At 42.5% G+C, this 21,930-nt stretch overlaps 1 protein-coding gene across 3 annotated transcripts in view; it reads right to left on the bottom strand.

The window, feature by feature from the left end:
- The window catches only part of FYN (FYN proto-oncogene, Src family tyrosine kinase), a 142,726-nt gene that overhangs the window by 15,712 nt on the left and 105,084 nt on the right, over positions 1–21,930 (bottom strand). For 2 of the 3 annotated variants that reach the window (XM_080388196.1, XM_080388197.1), the window contains 7 exons: positions 19,579–19,677; positions 18,364–18,467; positions 13,540–13,689; positions 9,410–9,574; positions 4,973–5,152; positions 3,060–3,136; positions 2,804–2,957 (listed from right to left, as the gene is read on the bottom strand). In XM_080388196.1, coding sequence (XP_080244322.1) covers positions 2,804–2,957; positions 3,060–3,136; positions 4,973–5,152; positions 9,410–9,574; positions 13,540–13,689; positions 18,364–18,467; positions 19,579–19,677 — 929 coding nt within the window. Of the gene's footprint in view, positions 1–2,803; positions 2,958–3,059; positions 3,137–4,972; positions 5,153–8,785; positions 8,942–9,409; positions 9,575–13,539; positions 13,690–18,363; positions 18,468–19,578; positions 19,678–21,930 lie in introns of all 3 variants that reach the window. The other variant, XM_080388198.1, reaches the window with a different exon arrangement.

Genomic DNA, 21,930 nt, shown 5'->3' with positions numbered 1-21,930 from the left:
CCACCAGGCTGAGTAATACCCATATAGGTTCAGGAATCCTGCACTTTAGCCCGCTGGGGCTCAAAGCATCCCCATCTGTTTCCTTTCAAAATATTTAATCGGAGACAAAAGTGACAGTGGGGGAAGGGAGTAGGAGATCAAGCAAGGCTGGAGAAAACCACCTCTTCCCCACGCTGACAATAAGCTCTGTACTAACACACTCAAGCCAAGAGAATGACAACTGCTGAGGAGAGAGTGACCAGAGGCTTTCAACTTCAGATTTTGTAAGGCAAAACATTTCCTTTCTCCCACAGGAGCTGGCAGTCTGGAGTGCTCCCCATCCCCTTCTCCTCTGCTGGCCAGGCTCTGCTCCCGTGTCAAAATTCCCACTGAAGCAGTAGTCAGATAGATAAATAGAGCAGTCCCCAGATGCATACCCTTGGAGGCTGAAGTAATAGGTCATGGGAAACAAGCAGAGGCAACCATTTCCTTCTGATACTGTGGTCTCCACCACGCAATGCTCAAACTGAAGTTTTAACTAAACAAACCAGGACTGAATCTCACTTGAAGAAAAATTCCAGAAACCACGTTTCTTCCCCAGTAAATTAAAGCTCCTACGCTCACCCTGGCTGCCCAGCTGGCTTGGAAGCCAGGTTAATTGCAATGAAATGTAAATTGAGAGTATGCTGCTCACCCCTCCCTAGAACAAGCTAGCACTTAAGATAGGGTCAAAAAAGCATAAGTGAAAGCAGGAAAACCTTTCCAGAAGATGCCTGTGGTTACAGCTTTTTGGGTCTCTCGTTAAAGGAGTAGCTCCAAAGGATTTAAGCCTGTATGGGAAGGATGGGTGACTTCTCCATACTTGCACCATGAGATGAAGCCAGGCAAACACAATTCAGATCTCTGGACCATCAGCAATGCAGGTTAAAAGCCAAACTACTTCTCCCTTACCAGACACTTTTTCCACAATACAAATTATTTCTGCCACAGAAGGGCAACAGATACCTGTGACTAGGCTCCCTCTCCCTGCCAGTCCTGGCGTTATGCTTTTCTCAGCTCAAAGTTTTCCCATCAAAAATACAACAATTTTTACTTTCTTAAGAAATCTAAGCTTCTCCTTAACATCAGTCAGGTGGGTTTTCATGGCTTTCTAACACGTGAAGAAGGCAAAACTGTTCTGAGAGATTTAAACCAGGAAGCAAACAGGTCATCAGAGGATTTCCTAGGGATCAGGAGCTTGAAGAGATCTGGCTAGAAGTAGGTCACATACTTGTCTATTAAACCAAATAATTAGTCATGTCAAAATATAAGTTGGGTGGTTTCCAATGGGAACAAAAGACATAGCAACAAACCAGACAAACGGAGATAACATAGGACACTGTTTCAAAGCCTTTTTGCAGACTGGATCTAGCTGCCTTGTTCAAGGAAAACTCTCATTTTACACAGGGGAAGGGCAGGCAGGCAGCTTTCTGTCCACCAGAGTCCACAGATAACTCTTGTTACTCTGGAGAGAATAACACGAGGCTGTTTTTACTAGCAAGGAGCAATTCCCACCCTCAGGCTGAAATCAGTAGTGGTTAATACTCTGCATTAGTACCTCCAATGGGGTCTTCAAGGCCCTCCCCCAAACAATCAGGCTTCACTGTCCAAATGTGAAGTGGGCAGCTTTTAGGGTGGATGCAGCCTGTGGTCCACATCCCTGTGACTAGGTACTGCTGACAGCAGTTTGGAGGGGCATGAACGGCATCAGAGCTGCTGCTCCCAGGCCAAGACAAGGGATGCTGGAAACTCTCTGTCTCCTTCTGTCAACACTTGGAAGTTACAGAAAGAGGTTAGCTCTTGCCTAAGAACTGATGGCAAAATCCATGCTGAAACAGGGACGTCTGGTCAAGAGAAAAAACTCCCAACAGGCAGGGGTAAATGCAGGTTATGAAGTACTTAGCGGACCTGTGCTTTCTGATGACATACAGCAGGGTTTAATGGGACACTCTTTGGCTTTGGCACTGAAATGGATGGAGTGGCATTTACTGACACACATTGAGCAAGCACTACCAATGTACTGCCAACAGAAAGAGAACAAAACTGTAGCTCTGCAGACTTGGACCAACATCTGACAACTAAGCATGACTTGTAAAGAATGACTAACTACAAAGAGCCTGTGTCATGGCTCAGTCTGAACACACACATGCTTTTAAAAAAAGGCTACAATACTCTTTGATACATTTTAATAGTGTATCAGTGGTCAGCTCTGCCCAGCACTCCGTGTGGCACTGGAAAATGGCTTTCCTATTACAGTAACTTTTTAAGTTCCCAAAGAAAACATAGTGCTTAGAAAGACAGCTCCATTGCATACAGCTCCATTGCATAGCGACACAATTCTTCGACCCGTTTGAAATAAAGGAAATAAGAATAGCAATAGTACAGCGGTGTTGATAGTGGTTAGTAAGTATTAGAAGGCGCACTATGAAAGAAACAGCTTACATAGGCTTTTCTGGATTACCCCATTCAGGTTTTCAAGGCTGGTAAGTATATCTTCTTTATTATGCCACCATGAGAATTTTGTCTTTACTGTCACTTCACCCACCTCTGCTCTCACTCATCATCCTTTTCTCATTTTGTTCAGTACTTAAAGGGAAGACAACTACATGAGATGTTCTCTTTAGAACAGGCATTCAGCAGCGAAGTTCTGGGCTAGGAGTTAATATGAGTTCAGGATTTACTGAAAGCAACCCAAAGCATACGAGAGAGAACTTTTCAAAGCCATGTTCCACTCTTCCCCTGTCACAAGAACAATACTCAGTGCTACACCTGCTGCTGTATCTACCTTGTCTGGCCGTATATTCGTTGTCTTCAATCAGTCTTGCCAATCCAAAGTCAGCAATTTTGCATATTAGGCCATTCCCCACCAGAATATTTGCAGATCGCAGGTCTCTGTGTATGTAATTCATTCGCTCGATGTATGCCATTCCTGCAGCCACCTGTGAGAAGCATGAAGCACAATTGGTGCATTTTAAAATGAACTCGGACATACATGGGTTATAAAATATATGCACCTAAGTGCTCAATATTTGAAGACAGACCTGGGCTGCCATGTCCACCAAATTCGGTAACTTCAAAGCTCTTCCTTCTCCATCTTTTAAGAAATCTAGCAAACTCCCTGCAAATGCAAAGTTGACAGAATAAAGAGGTGTTAGGGAAAGCGGCTATTCATCAAGATGGAGGTGTAGCAGTATGTGCAGTATTAAAGAAAGCAATGTTTTGAAAGTTCAAGTAGACAGTTTCAAAAAACCCCACAGTATCTTAGAATTCTCCTATTATACTTGTTTCACTCCTCTTTAAGGCTGGATTGCAGAAGAATATGTCACTAGTCCAGAGAGAGTTGCAGGGAAAGAAACAACATTGTTTTTAATTTTTCTAACCATTACTGAGAAAGCTGATCTTAACTTTTCCAGCACTCTTTGAAACTACATACCTGCTGCTCTCTAAAGGCCTCAGCTAGCTGCAAAGCATCAGCTCGGTTCCAAGGCACACAAGCTATGGAAAAAGTCAGATCCCAGCTCAACCTGCTCCAAAAGAAAGGTCAGCCTGGAGCCTCGTAAGCCCAAAGGGGCTAGCATTAACAAAAGCTAATTTTCCTTAGAAATTAGTAGTGCTCCTTCTTTAGGTAACCCAGAACTAAATGTAGCATGAAGCATTTATTTTAGAAGACCACTATGCAAAACTAGAGAAGACAAAGCAGAGATCAAATTAAAGCAATTTTAGCAAAAGCTGTAAGAACGTAGCTCCTCTGTGCAAGGGTAAGCAAGGAGATTCCCTGTAGCTTTTTTAAAAAAGCTTAGGATTCTACAGCTCCCTTCCCAATTCTGTATTCAAACAGAGAAGTGCAGCAGTCTCCTTTAAATAAGGTCAGTGAATTGGTTTAATAAATAAGGGGAAAAGACAGATGATTAGGCGTTTCTCCCTTGATAAATTGTCAGCCTCAAGCTCAGATCCAAAGATGTAAAATGTTACAGTAAAAACTAGGAAAGTAAGCCAAAATAAACCACGTACTTCAGAAGGATTTTGAGAAGTCTTTTTTTTAAAGGGGAAAAAGCACATGCTTGTCACTGAGACATATGATTAAAGTGTGAGTTAGTCAGGGCTTGGATGCCTCTGAGGAGGGAGGTGGGCAGGCACCTGCCAGGAAAATAAAAATCAACTCCAAATAGACTGAAAAAATGCACTTAAAATTTCAGAGTGTATCCTCCAATGTACAATGAAATTTCCCTGTGAGAACTCATGTTTCCTATTTGGTTCATTTGCTTTTCCAAAACAAGCAGATTTTTTGCTCTGCTCTCAGCACCCCTGCTGGAGATCTGATGGAGTGAGAAGTTTTCCTTTTCTCATTTTACTACAAGTTACCAGTTAAGTAGCTTAAAGAAAAGGAGAAAGGAGAAGGGGAAAAGGAAGGGGAAAGAGGACGGAAAGAATCGTATGTGCAAATCCTGTATTAAAATGATAAATGGTGTCACCTGAAAATTAAATTGTGATCTGAGAGCGAGGTGCATGTGACAGAACTCAGGACTGCTAAAAGAAACAGCAGAAATCTTAGGCCAATAAGTAAACTGAAAGAAGATGCCATATGAATTCTGGTGCCAGGAAAAGCTAGCATCTTGGGAAGCACCATGTAATATCACTCACAGCTAGAAAATGCAATTTTCCATTTGTCAGGGCAGTTCAGATGCTGGTGCAGTTGGAACCACTCAGGCTGCACCAACTTCTCCCTCCCCATCTAGTGCAAATTTTCTTCGTACATCTAGTAGATTTCAGGTTTTGGGCCCAGTTCAGAAATTAATTCATAATTCTTCTGAAGCCAGAGGTGAATTTAGCTTCCTGCTCCCTCTCTCCTTCCTCACACACTGTTCATGCATCATACATGCACCTCCCTCTGTATCCCCAAGGAGCACCAGTAAAGAAAAAATATTGTTATCAAGGGCAGCAGCTCTGGCTTCACCTTTGCTCATGTACTCCGTGACAATATAGATAGGTTCTTCAGATACCACAGCATAAAGTTGGACCAATTTGTCGTGTTTTAGCTTCTTCATGATTTGGGCTTCCTCTAAGAAGGATTCTGGAGACATAGTCCCAGGCTTCAGGGTCTTGATAGCCACTTTAGTATTTCCGTTCCACGTACCTACAAGCACAGATACTTAGATTAAACATCTTCTGCTCCTTTTTCTGCCTGATGCCTAATGTAACCAAGAAATAAACTAGCAAGGACACTTAATATAATAATTTTTTTAAACTGTGGTTTCCCATGTTGTCTTATCATTACATTCCTCCCACGCCTCCCTCATATTTTAGTCTTTATTATATTCCCGTTGGCACTGGGGCACAATCACCGTTGTTCTATTCAGACAATGTTTCCACTGATGTCCACAGAAGCCTTCTCTGAGTAAGAGACATGGGACTGCTGAAACCCATCTTCATGTATTCCCTTGCTAACAAGTAATTGCTACAGACAACAACACAGCTCCAGTCACAGGCTGGGATAACAAAACTCGTTAAACCCAGAACTTTCCATTTGCAAGACATTTTAACATTTTGTTTTTGTTCTGAGTCAGAGGAAAAAGAATATTCTAAGAAAAATTCCCAAGAAACAAATTCTGAATTGATTTCATTTTAGAAACATGGGCACGTTTCCAAACTGAAACACATCTTTTTCCTTCCCCTCCAATGCCCAGAAGCCCAGCTGTTGCCGATTGAAAATGAGGTGATTCCTGTCCACTTCATTTTGTTCTTTACTTACAGTCAGCACTGAAATGGACAAGGTGCATCATTTTTCAGCCATCATCTAGCAAGCCTTCTGTAACACCTGAAAGCCTGCACAAGGACCTGGAGAGAGCTGGGGAAGGCTATCTCAGGGCATCCCACAAGAGGTGGGGCTTCTCTTTGGTATTTGCAAGGGGGAGAAGGAGGAGTGGAAAGAAAAAAAAAAACCAAACACCTAGCTACGTTAACAGCTTTTGGGGGGAGGAAAGGGGACTGGGGAAGGGAAAGGAAGGAAAATTAAAATGGGCAGAAATATCACTTTCCTAGTGCCTTCTGGCTGTCCCTTGCCCAGACTTGCCAGAACCCTGCTCCAGAGCCAGGGCAGAAATGGCTCTGAATGGGACCTGTGACCTGTTGATAGGGAGCTGCTGTGTGATAAGGCAGAACAATACTAAATGACTTCAGGAATTAATCATATTGAGTAAAAATTACTCCGCTGCACTTAAACACAAGGATAGCAGAAGGCCTACAAAGTACATGAAGACTCAGACTCGGGTCTAGTTTCTATAAATTAAGATGTTGTCAAAAAAGGTAATGTGTAAAATAAGCCTGGATTGCCTTTGTTAAAAGCACATTGACGGCTACCGAGACTCAGCTGCTGCATGGGAACCGATTAACCCAAAATAACGTCATCGTGAGCTTTTGCAACCTGCCAGAGCATAAAATAAGCTGGACTGGTTTTTGTGCAGGTGGTCTGGTCCCAGCTGCCACCCCACCCAGCTGAGGACAGGGGAGGAGTGGCAGGGGCAATCCCCGCAGCCTCACAAGCACCGTCTGGGGTGGGGGGGCTTGTGGCGTGTAGCCAGAAGTGTGCAGGGCAAGTCTGGTTTTCACTGTGCCTTGATTTTCTTCTGGCAGCTCAGCGCCAGCTGCTGTCACCTCTACCAGTGGTGGAGCAATGCCTTGAGTTACTACCACTGTTACCCCAGCACACTGGAGGAGGACTCTTGAGGTCTTAGTTTCACTCCGTCCTTCAAATCGGAGCTGAAGCAGGACTTGGCTTTAGTGGCATTCCTGTGTAAGCTGGGAAGGATGCGGTTTCACCTCCTAATTTCAAGCAGGGCGGCCTAAATTTTTTCTGAAGGGTGAAAGGGAGCGTGTTTTATCTGGAGCCGCTGGGGCTCCGGACCGCAGAGTGCTGTCGGTCACGGCCACTTTGCAGAGGTACCACAAATAATACGAACGAGGAATGAAACTCTAGTCTCACAGGCACCAGGGTTTCTGTCACTGGCATTAATAAACTAGGATTTTACCTAGCGTGTCAACATGATTAACTGTGTATTATCTGTTTGCATTGCCTTAACAAAAATCCCAGGACCCATTCTGTTACCAGGAAGTGTTTTCTATTTTTAAACACTTTTATTAATTTCTCCAGTTAAAAAAAGAAAAGAAAACAAAAAGGCTAACTTATCCTCTCAGCCCAGATCTGAGCTTAAATAGTTAAATTTACTTGTTGTGGTTTGGTATGTTTCTCTCTAATAGAAAATTAGCATAGACTTCCCTCTGAATTCCTCCCATATGTAGTTAGTTACTACTTAATGTATTTTTTATTAATTTTTGCTGTGTTAATCTATTCCAATGTGGTAAAGCCTCAGGGCTGTTAACATATTTTTATGATATATTGCTTTAAGAAACATGTCATCGTTGTAATAATAATTTTTGCATTTCTGACATATTTGGTACTGGCACTTGGCACTTTATTTCTCATAGACGATAGTGGTTTGCTTTTTTTAATTTAACTTGTTCCTTTAGCTTATGGTATCAGTTTAAGATCTATGGCACACAAAGCTGGCCACTAAATGTTAACATCAAATCAAAACTCTCACATGCATTCAAGATGGAGAACAAGAAGGTGAAACTGCAGTTATCTGGGGATGCTAATAGAAAACACAGGTAGCTTTCTTTGCAATGGGTCAACTATAATTCTGTGAAATTCCATAAATTTCTATATTTCTAGTCTATAAATTATACAGATTTCACAGACTTGTTGCCATGCTCCTTGCTGTAGTCTTGCAATGGAAAAAAGCTGCAAGAACCCAGGAGATCCTGCTGGTTATTTTGGTTGTACATACTTTTGTGACACTGCAACAAAAAGAGCGGCCAAACTGCTCCACCAAATTTTTCTGAAGAAACAACATATAGCGATTCTTTATTTGAAGCGGTCATTTTAAAGAGGCTACACAGAATGCTATTCAGCACAAAAATTTAGCCCACCTCTCATTAAACGGCCACTATACTGTTTCAATGCTATGGCCATACTAAGATTTATATATCTTTTAATTTGGTATTGGTTTATAGTCATTAAAAGAATGAGGGCCATAGAGGGGGCGGGGGGGGGGGGGAGGGGGAGGGGAATAAGTAAACCTGGCAAGCGTGCAGAAAACAATGTCAGCAGATTTGGAAAATGTCAGTCCTTCTGGACTTCAAAGCAGGGGTTCAGCTGGGCTGGGCAAGCCTTGCCTCTATTGTCCCCGGTCTCTACATCAAGTTATGGGGTTCTGCTGCAGATACAAATTTCAAAACTGACTTAAAGAAGTAGACGGGAAAGGTAGTTTGACAATATCCGCTTGCTGATACTTGCCATTATTTTTAAACTGGGAGGGCAGATGGAGGCACTTTCAGGGTCTGATCCCATCAGTGCTAAAACGCACAAGGAAAAGAAAAATGTCTACTTACCAGATTAATTTCTGGTTAGCCATTCTGCCTTACAAGTTTAGCGTAATTCCTATTTTAATACCTAGCAATTGCGTAGTCACCCAAATAAACCCAATATGATTAATGAAGTTCAATGCCCTAATCTCTCATACCAGCATGTACAAGTGAAAGGAAGTTTCCCTGTGGATTACTGTATTTAGGTCTGACTGTTTTAGGCAACACAGACTAACATTTCATACTATTCTGATCTTGTAGCTTTAAGATCTCTACTTGAAATGCTTATTTCTGCCAAGAGGGCCTTAAAAGATCCATCCAAAGCAAAATATATTCTCTGCCTTACCACGCCACACTTCAGCGAAACACCCCTGACCAAGCTTCTGTTCCAGAAATAATGAATCACGTGCAACTTCCCATGCATCTTTAGCCAATCCAACAGTTTGTGGGGTATTATTCGTAGCAATCACAGTTAAGTTAAAACACAAACCATCAGCTTTCTCTATAGGAGAGGAAATTAATAAAAAAAACACACTTATAATCCAAAATTATGCATGCATTGAGAAAGATGGAAGGTAATTTGTCTCTCAGTGCTGCATTAAAGTTCATTTGCAAACACTGGTTTTTGGATACTGAAGGTAAGGACTTTTTTAGCTTGCAGGAAAAGGCTCCTTGGTATAATTAATAGATTACTATGCAAGCCTTGATTTATTATTAAGACAGTGGTAATTTGTCAAAATCAAAACTTTCCAAGGAAACATAGATTTTCACTTTTCTTTTGCCATCAATTACAGTGAAAGTTGAAGATTAAAGAATTTCAAAGTCAAAGACATGATTCCAAAGACATTTTTCCCAAGAGTTTGAGCTTTGCTCTTTCTTTTTTTGTGGGTCACAATGCCCTACATTTTCACCTTCCATCTTGTAATCCCCACACAGAGAGCTATTTTAGAATAATTATTTTGCTCCATACCCATCCATACTTCCCCAAACTGCCCATTTCCCAGTCTCTTGATCAACTGTAGGGATTCTCGTGGAATTTCCCAGACATCTTTGGTTTTGACAGACAGATCAGTAAGCCTTGGCATTCCTTTATGACAGGGGACTACTAAGCGGCAGCAAAGACCTGCAGCTCTCTCTGATGGAGCCAGAAGTGAAGCCAACAGCAAAGGAGAGGAAAGAAAAAAAAGTGTGACATGAAACAAAAACAGTAAGCATAAAAACAATGCTACTCACAACAGCTGTTAGTTGCATACCACAAAGCATCCTGGAAGATTAGAAATTGAACACTGAAACATATTCATTTGAGACAGAACAGGGAATATTTTAGTCTCTGTTTCCACAGCCTGAAATAGAAGGTGACCACCAATGGTTTCTCTTATGGACTAAGGATTTCCCTTCTCCCACAGTGCTGCATTAAAACAACTTCATGAGTAACTGTTATACTATAGTACAGTATAACTTTTTAAAAATCATCTGTAAGTCACAAACGATTGTTTCTATACTGAGGAAAAGAAACACAGAGAAGATTTACTTTTTCTGAAAATCACAGCAATGAAAATTTGGCAATTTTTTTATTTTTTTCTAGGTATTCTGGAAAAAAATATTTTCTATATTCTCCTCTGTGAAAAGGTGTTTTTGTAGGTGTCCTGTAAAAGACTTTTTCTGCTCTTGTTTCTAGAGCAAATTTTTATTAGTGTATGCAGCCAATCCTACATCGTTTGGGGCATATTCACTATACTTATTTCTTGCGAAGTTTCACAGAGGACTGGGTTGTGACAAAATCACAAGACGTTTTTGCATGAGTAAACTTAATGATATATATCTAAAAAATACATACATACACACATATTGTTGTGTAGTATACTACGCTGCACAAAGCAGACCACAACATAAAGCTTGCACAGTGACTTCCATCTTAAAACAGGTGCAACAGAGCGGAACAAGGTGGGGAACTGCAACTGTATTTCAGACTCAAACATAATCTTTATTCTCCTGTGCAAGATATCTTTCTGGGCAGATGAACAGTTTGTTTCAGCGTCACAAGGTGGGCAAGCACTAAAGCTCCGTGCTACACCAAGCTCTATGTCCTCAGCACAAATGAAGTTCAACCAGGGCAAGTGTCGAGTACTGCACCTGGGGAGGAATAACCCCACGCACCAGTACAGGCTGGGGCTGACCTGCTGGAAGGCAGCTCTGCAGAGAAGGACCTGGGAGTTCTGGTGGACAGCAAGCTGCCCATGAGCCAGCAGTGTGTCCTGGTGGCCAAGACGGCCAGTGGGATCCTGGGGGGCATTAGGAGCACCATTGCCAGCAGGTCGAGGGAGGTGATCCTCCCCCTCTACTCTGCCCTGGTGAGGCCACATCTGGAGCGCTGTGTCCAGTTCTGGGCTCCCCAGGTCAAGAGAGGCAGGGAACTGCTGGAGAGGGTCCAGTGGAGGGCTATGAAGATGATGAGGGGACTGGAACATCTCCCTTCTGAGGAAAGGCTGCAATCTGTGGCTGTTTAGTCTGAAGCAGACTCAGAGGGGATCTTACCAATGTCGACAAATATCTACAGGGTGAGTGTTAAGAGGACAGACCCAGGCTCTTTTCAGTGGCGCCCAGTGACAGGACAAGGGGCAACGGGCACAAATGCAACACAGGAGGTTCCATCTGAATATGAGGAAAAACTTCTTTACTCTGAGGGTGACAGAGCCTTGGGACAGGCTGCCCAGAAAGGCTGTGGAGGCTCCTTCTCTGGAGACATGCAAAACCGGCCTGGCCATGATCCTGTGCAACCTGCTCTGGGAGAACCTGCTTTAGCAGGGGGCTGGACGAGATGATCTCCAGAGGTCCCTTCCAGCCCTGACCACTTTGTCATTCTGTGAAATGTTGTGGGATGGTGGGGAAGTCCCTACAGACACCCTGACATGGACCTCATTGCCTCTCCTGTAGCAAGAAAACGAAGACCACAAACCAGGGAAGATTAGCTGACCAGTTGGCGTGTCTTATTCCCAGATAATTCCAAGGGGAAAATTAGGAGAGGGACTAGCCAAAATATGGATTATATCTGGGAAGCTTTCTTATGAGTTTGGACAGCTGCAAAAAGAAGCTGGAGGTTTTTTAAGACTTCCTTCCTTTCCTTTAACTGAGAAAAAACAGGTTGGCATGCTGATGCTCCAGTTAAACCCGGACTTAGCACAGAAACCGGTGGTTGACAGGCCGGCTGTCAGGGACTGGGTGAAGGCTGCTTCAGCTCTAGGCATGCTGTTACTAAACTTCAGTCTGATGTCAGGATACCCTGGGGATCTTAATATTTGTCATTTGTAAATCTCATCTGTGAAAGTCCAGACACTGCAGTTAACTTTATTATCCAGCTGGAAGGAGCTGGGATAAGAGGGAAGTCCGGGTAATCCGGGTACTGGGCAGTGCCACGGGGGCACAGCGCAGGGATACCTGTGCTGTGCCTGTACAAAGGTACACCTTGTACCTCCAACTCCTGGCCCAGGACTGCTTACACGAGACCAAACCCCACACTGTCTGCCTGGGTGGCCTGGTTTCCAGCTGCCTGGACAAGGGGGATCCTCCAGCCTGGACAGCTATGGGATGAAGGGTGGGCTGCAGAGCATACCTGTCCTGCTGTGAAGGCACTGACCTATGGTCTCAGCAGTGGTTCTTCAGGAACCATGTTGATCTTAGGGAGTCATCTGGGCATCTTTGAGCTCTCCCTAGAAGTAAATCTAGGCACTGACAAGGCGTTGTGCTAATCTACCTCCCACTTAGAGGCAGCCTTCATGTTTCCAGTCAGCTGGGGCTGGCACAGATTGAGGGCTCCTGTGCTCACCTGAGTCTGGGTCTGTACCATGCCCCCCTGAGCTACCCTACCTGAATGCTATTGATTACACCTCTGTGTTGCACAGAAATGGCTGCTTCCAGAGCTATTTGTTTCTGCACCTGTGCATGGAAAATACACCACCCAAATAATCTGACCACAGAAAATTAAAAGTTGATGTATACCAGGTGGTATAGTGGAGTTGAAAATTATCTCCCTTAGATGTCAGGTTTTATACATTATTTAGCTTAGTTGAATGTAGAGTCACCAGAAACAATTAGAATTTTTCCCAGGCAGCGTACACCCATCAGAAATTGGGCGGAGAAGACAGCCAGATGTCTAGTATGAATAGCATAAGAATACAGCAGACAGAATACAAAGAATACAGAAAAACACCCCACAGAGAAGTTTATTTCCAAGTAAAAATTATGAAAAGTATTTGAGCAGCAAGCATTTGGGGTCATCTGTTAATATTATAAAAGGCTAAAGGAAGGGAAAAAAAAGCAAAATAATCCAATATACAAATTTCTGCTTAAAAAATGACCATGTTGAGAAGCATGGTAGTCTTCTACGTAAGAACTGCTTGGCCTGTGCAGAGGTTTGGAAGGCTTTAAAGTTGTATCTATTGTACACCGATTGCCAGTGACAGCAGGATGCACTTTTAGGTTGAATAGTGCACGCCATATTTTAATCACAGGAATTAAAAAAAAAAAAAAGAAAGAGCTTGGCAGGTGCATACGAACAGTGTGCATAAAGGAACACCCACCTTGCCATATTTATTTTTTAAAATGAGAGTGATTGTAATTTAAATGTTAATACTTTGCACATTGAACACAAATCCAATGGGAAAATTTGAGTCAGGTAATATATGCAAACCTTTTGGTCATTCCTTTAAGTGACTGAATTCCACAATGCAATTCCCCGTTTGCTTTATTAGCAATAGTGTGCTGCAAAATGATAGATATTAGCACTCGCTTATGCACAGGAAATTCATGCTTTGAGATGTGCAAGTCGAATTCAGTAACTCTGCTTGCTTAGAAAAGGGAGAGCAGGTAAAACCTTTACCTCAGTAGAGTGCTAGCTTTTAAAAGCTCTGCTGCTGTACACTGTGAACGGCACTGAAAGCCATTTATAACTGTAATGGGAAAGGGATAATGGAAGATGCATTACAACAAGCAAGAGACATAGCTCAAATGACTCTTTAGGGTGTCTTATACATATATCAGCTCAGCAGCAAACACTTTTGTTTTAAAATACTTGAGAGTGCTGTGTATTATCTGAAAAATTACCTGAATAATGCTGAACCAGCTGCTGAAGAGTTTCAAATTGTGCCCGAGTTGTGATATAATATCCACCATTGTCAAGTTTACGGATCTTATAATGTTTGACATGATCTCCTTTCATATCATCCCAGTCTCGAATAGACAGGGAATAGGCACCTGTTCCAAGAAAAGGAGAAGTAAAAAATTGTAAGTAGCTTTTAGACACAAAGATTTTGGTTTGCTAGTCAGTTGTTATAAAGGGAAAGAGAAATTGCTTCACAAAAATGCTTACTGCACCTGAAAAAGAAAAAGTGAATCTAACACAGTGAAGTATCACAGATGTTCACACCATGTCCCTTTCACACTTTGCTAGAAAGAAATCAGGAGCTCTGTGTAAATGAAAACTCACATTTTAACATTTACTGCTTCAGGTTGTTAAATTGACTTTTCCTATTCGAAGTGTCAGGTGACACTGCAAATACTATACTTTAGGTAAATGCCAGTGGGTGGTAAATACCAAGATTTTCATAGGAAGCACTGGAAATAATGACTTTATGTATGTGTAGTGTTGTTACCCAGATGGATCCCAAACCTCTCTACAAACATTAAACGACCAAATTAGCATACTTTGTACGCCACAGTCTTTGGAAGGTGGTACTACACGAAGACTGTACACCAGGGAGATCTGCAAGAACTGCACATTTCACTTTCCAAATCCATGCTGGAGCTTTAGAGCTTACTGGTGGGATTCAGATGCCCAGGCACAGGGGTTAAGTGCTGTGTAAGATGCCCCAGGACATCCTGCTTGGCAGTTTTCCCACAGGCTGCCATGTTTGTCCGGTCCACACGGATGCCCTGCGAGCATTTCAAATGGCTCTGGATGCTCATGGCCAGGTAAAGGAACCTCAGTTGAGGGGCTCGATCTAGTTTTAGGTGTCATATTGGCTATCTGCCGGTGGGCTATGGGCTTGGTATCGATGCCCATACGTAAGCTTCTGGTACTCTTAGAGCTGCTGACTCGCAGCCTAGTTTCCATGAGTGTTACGGCAGTGTAGATACTGATGGTGTAACACAGGTTTGAGCACTAGGTGTCTGCAGTTGTGGGCAGCTGAACTGAATGCCAGCTTCCTGCTGACTTTAAACAGAGCATGGTGACCTACGTGCGGACCTGCACATTCAGGTATCTTAATCTGAAGCAGCATCCTGTTCTGCATACAGTGACACCCACGCTTCGATCCTCCACAGTGTCAAAAGCAAAGCCACATTTTGCAGCATAATACAGTTTCTGAGCAAAAGCATGGCCAATTCAAAGGCAGTGGAGAAGACAAGTCTTCAATCGTGGCTCAGATGAATATTGTGTTTACTCAAAGGTAACTCAGGCATTATAAGGAAAAAAACCTGGAGGTGATGGCAGCTGCAGAGATCACAGGAAGGTCCTCATTTTGGAGCCTGGGCTGCTTTCACTGGTAACCATGTCAGCTAAGGACAGGAAAGGAAACCCACCAGCAGACAATTTCAGACAACATTAAAGGTAGAGTGATTACCTACAGGTTTGATAGCAAACAGCACTGACTGCTGCTTATCCCAAGTCAGGGAACTTTTTAACACACCTGACAGGTTTACATCCCCCAGAACCCCCTCCAGCTAAGTGAACTGGTTTGAAGAAGTGAAATGGTTTAAAGAACTCCCTACAGTCAGGGGGTTGAGGTCCCTGGTATAAGATGTCTTTCCTGGATGTCTCCCCAGAAAGAAGTTTCCCTGACCACATTAACATACAACAGGTTGCACTGGCGGGTGGCTCACTGCTGAGGGAGTTGCAGTGAACGGAACGTCTACACCCTGACTCAAGGACTTCTCAAATTCCCTGTTGTTGTCCTCTAAATAGGAAGAAAATAGCCAGCACTTACACAGATGATTCTGGTTTATGTGAATGGGTGACACCCTAAGGGTGACAAGGTTTTTATTTCTAAATGTAGAAAAATACTGTTTGTTTAGGATATTTTTCTGAGGAGGCTCTCCCATGGAGTAAGTACATCTCTCTCAGCTAGGAGTTCAAAGCTTTTTTGGGATTTGCAAGCATATCTTATGCATGCTTTGTACCACCACTCTGGGTTGTACAGCCCACTTTCAAAATTTTCCAGGCAATGTTCTCCACCTCCGCATTTGTGAGTTTTGATCCACTGGCAGCAGCTGTATTTTCTTTAGTCACGCTCCCTGCCTATCTGGTCACTATTTTAGATTCTTTAGGAAAATGTAAACAATCTGTGGCTCCTGGTCTGCAATCAGAGCTGTGTGGGTGGCCCTCTGTGGACCCCCGCTGACCTCAGATCAAGTTGCAGGACTGGAGCTTTAGTTCCAAATCTGGACAAAACCAAGAACCAAGACGGATTTTTCATTATTCATTTATTTGGGCTGTTAGTTATTTATACTATTCATTATTATCTGATGATAAATTCAAATAGAAGAGATACACATAATAAAAACCTGGATAGAAATACGATGTTACAATATATCATACTAATGATTTTTTTTAAAAAACAAACCTAAAACCAGACAGCCTTGGAGGGTGGAGATTGAAACCAGGTGAAGGTTTACACAGACAAGAGCTGATGAAGTACCTGGGTAGCCAGGCATTGAAAAAATGAAAAGCCAGCTCCATATGATTTATTTTGGAAGTAAGAAGAGAAGGCAACCATGATCAAGGGAGGTTAAATTCATGCCGAAGTCATCCATGATGATATCTTTAACATGATCTTGACTAATTTTATTATTGTTATTATTTAAAGCAGAAGGGTCGATTTTAGGTCACAAAATGATTCCTGCCTCAAGCCCAAGATGACTAGCTGGAGTAAGGCATTTTGAGAAGACTTATGGCAGAAAGCACCGTTCGAGCCCTCCCAGCTGACTTTTTCTCTTTCATGAACATCAAGTTCTCTCTATTTTCTTCTAACAACATGCCGAAACACCATGACGATGAGAAGGGAAATAGGCGTTCTTGACAAAAACCATGCATGTTTGGCTTTTTCTAATGGCTTTGAGGCAAACTTAGCTTGAAGATGTAGAAAGCCTTAAGTTCAAATGCAGAGAAATTAAGCTTGTTGCTGTAAGTCCATCCATGATGGATTACTCCATCTCCACAACACTTGTGTGTCTCACAAGAAACTCTAGAATAAAGAGCTGACTTAGCTAAGTAAACAGCCCTACAAAACATATCCCATATCACTCTGTAAAAAATGGTGAAAACAGACTAAGATGATAATGTGGTTTAGAGAAACAGCGTTGTGTTTGTTTTTAGGATCCATGGGTGCCTATACGAGTGAGTTTTTAAACTTGGCACAGAGTGGAATGAAGCCTTCCTCCTCATGCACATCACAACAACTGTTGGTGAAAATGAACAGGTGGAGGCTATTTGCAGAAAAAGGGCAAGTCAGAGCCTGTCCTGCTCCTGGTGAGAATGCCTCTCTGCTGTATAAGATATGAGGAAGCTGTGGGGGGACAAGATGGGAAATTAGCTGTCTGAAACAACAGCATGTCTAATCAGATTTTGCATCAGAAACAGTCTTCAAAGCTATGGGCAGCAAAGGAAGAATCCAGCGACTGCAGGAGTCAAAACGTGTAAGACTTACAATTTTAGATGACAGAACGCAGCATCTGAAGATAGGTCAGCTAGAGAGGAGTGGGAAGTAGTGCTTCACTTCTTTAAACCCCTTTACCAGCCATGACCCCAACCATTTTGCATGCTAACTCTACCTGACAGTGTGCTCTGATCAAAGCACTCACAAGTCAGTGCTTTAATTACATGAGCCATCATTAGACTTCAGAACTTACATGAAAGAAATTCTAGTGACTTATGCTTCCCACAGCTATTGTTTTGGATTGCTGGTTAACTGAGAAATGGCCAGGTTTGTTTTTACGTAGTTGCGGGTTTTCTCCTCAATAGTTGTATGAGTTAGAGAGATCTTTTCATACATGTGAGGCTTTGAAGAAGATGTTGACAGGCCTCATGAACCAAATGTAAAAGCACCCACTGAGAAAATTGGAACTCCTCCAATATTTTTAGAGGGAAGGAGGAGAATACATTCTTCCACTTGACTTCAGCAGAAGGGATACAGTTGAATACTGTATGAATATATTAATTAGAAATATTTCCAATTCTTCTCACTGTTGATCTATGAAATTAAAACTGCTGCATCTTTCTTTCCCTGCCTTCCACACACCCCCCACCCCCCCCCAGGAATCTAGCATATCAAAGGGAAAAGGGCAAAAAAATCCTCTACTCTTCCCAAAACCATAACCAATACCTCCCTTCCCCAAAAAAACTTATCTTGCATCTTCCCAGCAAGAAGGTTTAAATATTCTGCTTGTTCAAAAGTAAGCAATAATTTTCACCAAACTAGACTGGAGATTCGCAGCATCTGTTTACAGTAAGCTGACTGGCTGTGCCTGGATCTGAGTATGGACACCAGGAGGTCTGCCTCCTGTGGCCCATAGCTGCCATTCTGAGGGTCCACTCTCCATCCAGCTTCATTGCAGTAGTAATATACTCGACACATGAGTTGAGAGAGACAGTGTGACATTCGGAGTGTGACAGCAGAGCAGAGCACCCTGCCTGTGCATGACTTGCACTGCAGATACCATGGGTTGAGCATGGCATAGGTTGCACTTGGGTCGGTCTCTGCTTTGAACACTCAAAGATCTGGGATGTCCAGGCATATAATTCCCTAGCACACATATATGCAAGATGACACTTATCTCTACCTTCATACCACTGAAAACAGCATTTCACAAACTTAGCACGATTTTTCTCATATATCTTCTCATTTTTAGTCAGAATAGCTTTGGGCTGCCTACCTTTGGTAGTTTCACTTTCCCGGATCAGGAAGGTACCTCTGGGGTTTCCAAATGACAACAGCTGCCTCTCGGCGTCTTTTCGGCCAAGTTTGCCAAAGTACCACCTTAGAGAAACATCAGAAACAGCAAGACAAATGCTACATAGGATTCCTAGGCAGTGTCAGAGAGCTCAGACATGGAGGATTATTTGTGGAAACTATGGTTCCTCAAATATTTCAGCCATTTTTGTCATACTGTGTCTCTTTTATTGTGGTGGGAAGCTCATGTGACAAACTGTAGTAGATGCTTTATATATTGTGCAGTAGCACTGTGCATTAAGCCTATAATCAGTAGATGCTGAGAATACTTGTTTGGTGTCTTATGACAAAGGCCAGACTTTGACAGAGAGCAAGACTTGGTGGGGCAAAATAACAGACAAGGAAAAGGAATGAAAAATGTGTTGCTGCCGAAGAGCAGTATTTTTACAGATGTTGCTATAAACTACATATTTGACTTACACAGTGATGTATTAGTATTCAATATTTTTGTTGCAGCACAGCTATAAAACCTCAGTAGAAGGACCAGATGCAGCCACTTTACTGTGGTTGTATAAGGCTTTCAGAGTTTCGGTACCTTTTTCTTTCCTGCAGCAATATTTTTTTTCTTTTTGTTTCACAATCAACCAAGTACAACCTGAAGTACAGACTACAGTAGTACCTGCTCAACTATAGAAGCTCCTCCAGTGTATCTTTTATACTGGAAATAATATGGATACACACAGCACACCATTTTCTGCACAGGTATGTATGTCCCTGTTAGGTTGCCTGCTGCATGCGTTGTAGGTATCCTACCTATTGGTAGGTATTTGTTAATAAAACATGCCCTCTTCAGTAGACAGTCTGCATGCTAATTAGCTCCAAATATTTTTACAAGTTCGTTCAAGAAAAGCAAGGGCACCTTTCACTTAAATCTTGAAATTAGCCAACACTCCAGTAAAGGAAGCAGAAAAAAGAAGCAAAGTTCCTTTAGGTTTTCTTCTTTTGTTTTGACATTGAAAAAGCACTGAGCTTGTGCTTCTTTTGTTACTAATTACCTACTTATTTATCAGTGCTGTTAAGAACTGAAATAAAAATAAAGTAAGTCATTTTAAAAATTGCTGCAATCAATCAAAACCAACTCCTCAAACCTCCTTCAAATACAGCATTAATGGGTCTTTACAATGAAAAGAAAACATACTCCTCTGCTTGGATGGAATCGACTGGAGCCACATAATTACTGGGAATGTAACCAGTTTCGCCTGTTGTCAAGGACCGGGCCTCCCACCAGTCTCCTTCCCTGCAGAAACAGAGGTGAGGGGTAAAAGTGAGAGCAAGACACAGCTGTAAAGACAATGATCTGACTTCACTGACAGCACCCACAGCTGTGTGGTGTAAGAAGCCACAGCAACTCATCTCTACCACCAGTGTGCTTCTGAGAGCTGTTTGCATCTAAACACAAATAATATACATATTTCTTTACGCCTATTATTATTTCAGCGGTGATTAGTAATGCAGCCTTCCAAATGTAGCATAATGCTATAAACAGGCATAACAACCCAGCGAAATCAGATTTGGTGAGGGCCAAATTTGGACTATAATACTGAAAACTGTCTGCGCAGCAATTTATTCTAATATAGACCTTTGAGAGAGCTTATAGAAAAACTGCCAAACTGAACACTGTCTGCTGCTTTTGGCTGGGATAGGGTTAATTTTCTTCACAGTAGCTAGTATGGGGCTGTGTTTTGGATTTGTGCTGGAAATGGTGTTGATAATACAGGAATGTTTTTCGTTACTGCTAAGCAGTGCTTACACAGAGCCAAGGTCTTTTCTGCTCCTCACCCCACTCCACCAGTGAGGGGGCTGGGGGGGCACAAGAAGCTGGGAGGGGACACAGCCAGGACAGCTGACCCCAACCGACTGAAGGGATATTCCAGGCTGTATGACATCATACTCAGCACACAAAGCTGCGGGAAGAAGAAGGAGGGGATGTTCAGAGCGATGGTGTTTGTCTTCCCCAGTAACCGTTATGCGTGATGGAGCCCTGCTGTCCTGGGGATGGCTGCACGCCTGCCTGCCCATGGGAAGCGGTGAATTAATTCCTCGTTTTGCTTTGCTTTCGTGCACAGCTTTTGCTTTACCTATTAAACTGTCTTTATGTTAACCCACGAGTTTTCTGACTTTTACACTTCAGATTCTCTCCTCCATCCCACCGGGGGTGAGTGAGTGAGCAGATGTGTGGGGCTTAGTTGCTGACTGGGGTTAAACTGTGACACACCGTCACATCCACTGCTAATTTTAAACTTCTAAGGGGATAATTAATCTGAAACCCAAAGGCATCAAAAAGCCATCTATAAACATGGAGTTTTAGATGTCCCTTAAGCATCACACTTCATTGTCTAGATTCCCTTTCCTGGCCACCTAGAGGAGGTACCTGACGTAACAAAGAACTGCATTTTCAAATACTTACAAAAAAACATTCTACAACGTTTAAATATGAAGAGGTCCATGCAGAACCATCTTACGGCAGTGTTCCACAGACTTAGCATCAATTTTTGTTGTACATTGGTGTGCACACTGGGACATGGTACTGCCCTTCAGACAACACACGTTGCTGTAGAATGTGCAGCTTTAAGAGAAGCTTATTTCTCAGCTTTTTACAGGATGCAATGATTTGGGATTTAGCAATTTATATTTAGTTCTCAGCACCAGGTTCACTGATGTTTAACTCCTACTGCTACTAATAAGCATTCTCTTTTCTGTTTCTGGACTGCTTAGAAACTCTTTCTCAGTTCCCCTCTCTGTAAAAGAAGGATTTTTTTTCACTAAGTAAAATACTATTACCAAACGTGGCCAAAGAATTCATCCTTTTCTGTAAGCAAGCAGTTACAGAAAACACATTGTCTAAGCTATTACTGGCAGAAAAGGTTGTGTCAAGGTGAGCTCTTAATTTAAATTTAACTCCACTTTCTTTAACAGTTTGCAGGAATATAAACTGTATGGAAAACAACTAGAAAGCAGCTGTGATTAGTCAAAAAAGGAGACGTTCCCAAATCTACAGTTCAAAAAACCGAAGAACAAGCAGCTTTTCTAGAGGCTGGCAGCTGACACTAATACAACTTGTGTGCATTAGCACGTGAGGCAAACGGCCCTGTCTGTTTGCGTCCCTAATTTTACCAGCTGCAGTCCTAAGCCTTCCTCCATAATGTTGCTGTAGAACATCTCTGAGAGATTATACCATACTGTTGTCACGAACGAGTGGCTGCACCACACAGATGCACCAGCACAGCTGTGGTTTATAAACCGTACCATTACATTTATTCTCCTTACTGTACAGAGTCCACTAGATGGAGGTATTTTATCATATCTAGGGAGGAAAAAAGCAGTCCGTAGATGATCACATCAGGAGCAACCCCCTCTGCTTCGACAGAGAAGCTTAAATGTCTCAAAGCACTGCCTTTCAGAAAGGAGGAGGAATGCAGAGTTTAATTCGCAGCTCTTGATTTCACACACCCAACCGAGTTAGGAGAAGGGTAGTCAATGGGGCTAGCCA

The sequence above is a fragment of the Falco punctatus genome (genome assembly GCF_963210335.1).
Source record: "Falco punctatus genome assembly, chromosome: 5".
In the NCBI taxonomy this organism is placed as follows: Eukaryota; Metazoa; Chordata; class Aves; order Falconiformes; family Falconidae; genus Falco; species Falco punctatus.
Note: the sequence above shows the minus strand (reverse complement) of the source record. Positions and strands in the feature narration are given on the sequence as shown.